The sequence below is a fragment of the Sinocyclocheilus grahami genome, unplaced genomic scaffold, assembly GCF_001515645.1.
Source record: "Sinocyclocheilus grahami isolate Dianchi unplaced genomic scaffold, SAMN03320097.WGS_v1.1 scaffold3891.1, whole genome shotgun sequence".
In the NCBI taxonomy this organism is placed as follows: Eukaryota; Metazoa; Chordata; class Actinopteri; order Cypriniformes; family Cyprinidae; genus Sinocyclocheilus; species Sinocyclocheilus grahami.
In genome coordinates, this window is record NW_015508929.1 from 2,897 (window position 1) to 5,163 (window position 2,267).

The following is a 2,267-nucleotide window of genomic DNA, read 5'->3' on the forward strand; positions in this document are numbered from 1 at the left end:
GTGAGTGTGAGAGAGAGAGAGAGTGTGTGTGAGTGTGTGTGAGTGAGTGTGAGAGAGGGTGTGAGTGCGCGTGTGTGTGAGAGAGAGTGTCTGTGTGTGTGTGTGTGTGAGAGAGAGAGAGAGAGAGTGTGAGTGCGTGTGTGTGAGAGAGTGAGAGAGAGAGTGTGTGTGAGTGTATGTGTGTGAGTGAGTGTGAGAGAGAGAGAGTGAGTGTGTGTGAGTGAGTGTGAGAGAGGGTGTGAGTGCGTGTGTGTGAGAGAGAGTGTGTGTGTGTCTGTGTTTGTGAGTGTGTGTGTGTGTGTGTGTGTGAGAGAGAGAGAGAGTGTGTGTGTGTGTGTGAGAGTGAGAGAGAGAGAGTGTGTGTGTGTGAGAGAGTGAGTGTGTGTGTGTCTGTGTGTTTGTGAGAGTGTGTGTGTGTGAGAGAGAGAGAGAGAGAGTGTGTATGTTGTCTGTAGGGTGTAGTGCACAGCTGTAGTGAGGGTCGAGATGGTGAGGGTTCGTTCTCAGATCAGGGAGCTGAAGAAGCACTGAGATGAACGTGAGCCTCAAAGTGCCTCACAAAACCACTAACTTATTATTATTATTTTTAACTTAAATCTCTATTAGGGATGCACAATTAATTGGAAAAATAATCATAATGATTTACTCAATTTCAGTCTACTGTTGTGTCAGATGGTTGTATTTACTGTAAGCATTATATGTAAGTGATCATGAAGGAAGTTCTTTGGTCAAAAGATGCAGAATCATCTTACAAACATCCCCATATTAAAGCTGTGTCCTCACTCGTCAGCGCTCGCGTCTCGTTTGGAGTCAGTGTTCACTTCCTCTATCTGATTGACAGCAGTCTGATCATCTCTCACTTCCCATCATCCCTCTCTCCTGTCAGGCATCGCCATCAAAGAGTCTGCGAAGGTGGGAGATCAGGCCCAGCGGAGGATGATGAAGGGTGTGGATGACCTGGACTTCTTCATCGGAGACGAAGCCATCGATAAACCCAATTACGCCACTAAAGTGAGTGAGCCGTCAGGGGAATAAACGCTGTTACGCTGGCGGGATCTGATTGGTCAGATAGACTCATATGTGTGTGCCATAGCAGCACTGCAGATCTCATGGTTAGTGTTGCTCTGTGTGTTTTCACATTTCTGGCCATAATGTGTGTGAGAAATATCACATCGCGTCTAGTTTAAGTTTAACTTTATTGTCCGTTCTGCATGTCACAGAGCGGAAATTTGTCTTTGACACTGGTGACATAGATACATCCACACTGAAGGGTTAGTTCACCCAAAAATGAAAATTAGCCCATAAATTACTCGCTCAATACATCCTAGGTGTATATGACTTTCTTCTTTCAGACGAATCCAGTCGGAGTTATATTAAAAATGGTCTTTGGTCTTTCAAGCTGTTTAATGCCACTCAGCGGGTGTCGCATGCTTCAGTCCATGCATGCGCCGGTGAGTCTCGTGAAAACCAGCGTTTGTTAACAGGAGCAAAGGAAGCAAAGTTTCCTTACTTTAGCAAAGGAAACCCAGTCTCCTCTTGGCTTATATCGAAATCCTCCGACATTCTTCTTTACAAATCCTCGTTTTGTACTTCTAATAAGTGACCGGTGTTTTGTTTTGATCTCTCCGCTGCGTTTCTGTGTTCATTACTTTTGAGCGGCGCATGCGCAACGCTGACCTCATACGTCATCCGCCGGAGCTGCTTCCGTGTACAACAGTGAGCGCAAGCTACATTAAAGTGATTATTACGTTTTGAATATGGATATTTTTCTTACAAAAATGCATCGATTCGCTACAGAAGGCCTTTGTTCACCCCCCGGAGCCGTGTGAGACACTTTTTTTATTTTTTTTATGGATGGGCTCTTTTTATTTAACTGCTTTTGGACTGATGCAAGCACCCCCCGCTGAGTGCCATGAAACAGCTTGAAAGACCAAAGACCATTTTTAATATAACTCTGACTGGATTCGTCTGAAAGAAGAAAGTCATTTACACCTAGGATGACTTGAGGGTGAGTAATTTATGGGCTAATTTTCATTTTTGGGTGAACTAACCCTTTAATACTTAAAAAACACATTACACGTTAACAGCACAACATAAAATTACACAAGTTTAGGCAACTGACTCAACCCCAGACATTCCTTACACGTTATGAATCATCATCCACAGTAAAATATATATATATATATATAAATACACACAGTGCTGTGAAAAGGTTTTTGCCACCTAAATCTAATAACTGGTTGTCCCACGCTTTGCAGCAACAACTG

The 2,267-nt window shown here is 43.5% G+C and overlaps 1 protein-coding gene across 1 annotated transcript in view; it reads left to right on the forward strand.

Moving 5' to 3' along the window:
• Positions 1-2,267, forward strand: part of LOC107576532 (actin-related protein 3-like) — a 15,086-nt gene that overhangs the window by 2,748 nt on the left and 10,071 nt on the right. The window contains exon 2 of the mRNA XM_016262699.1: positions 887-1,011. Within this exon, the coding sequence (XP_016118185.1) occupies positions 887-1,011 (125 nt within the window). The remainder of the gene's footprint in view (positions 1-886; positions 1,012-2,267) is intronic.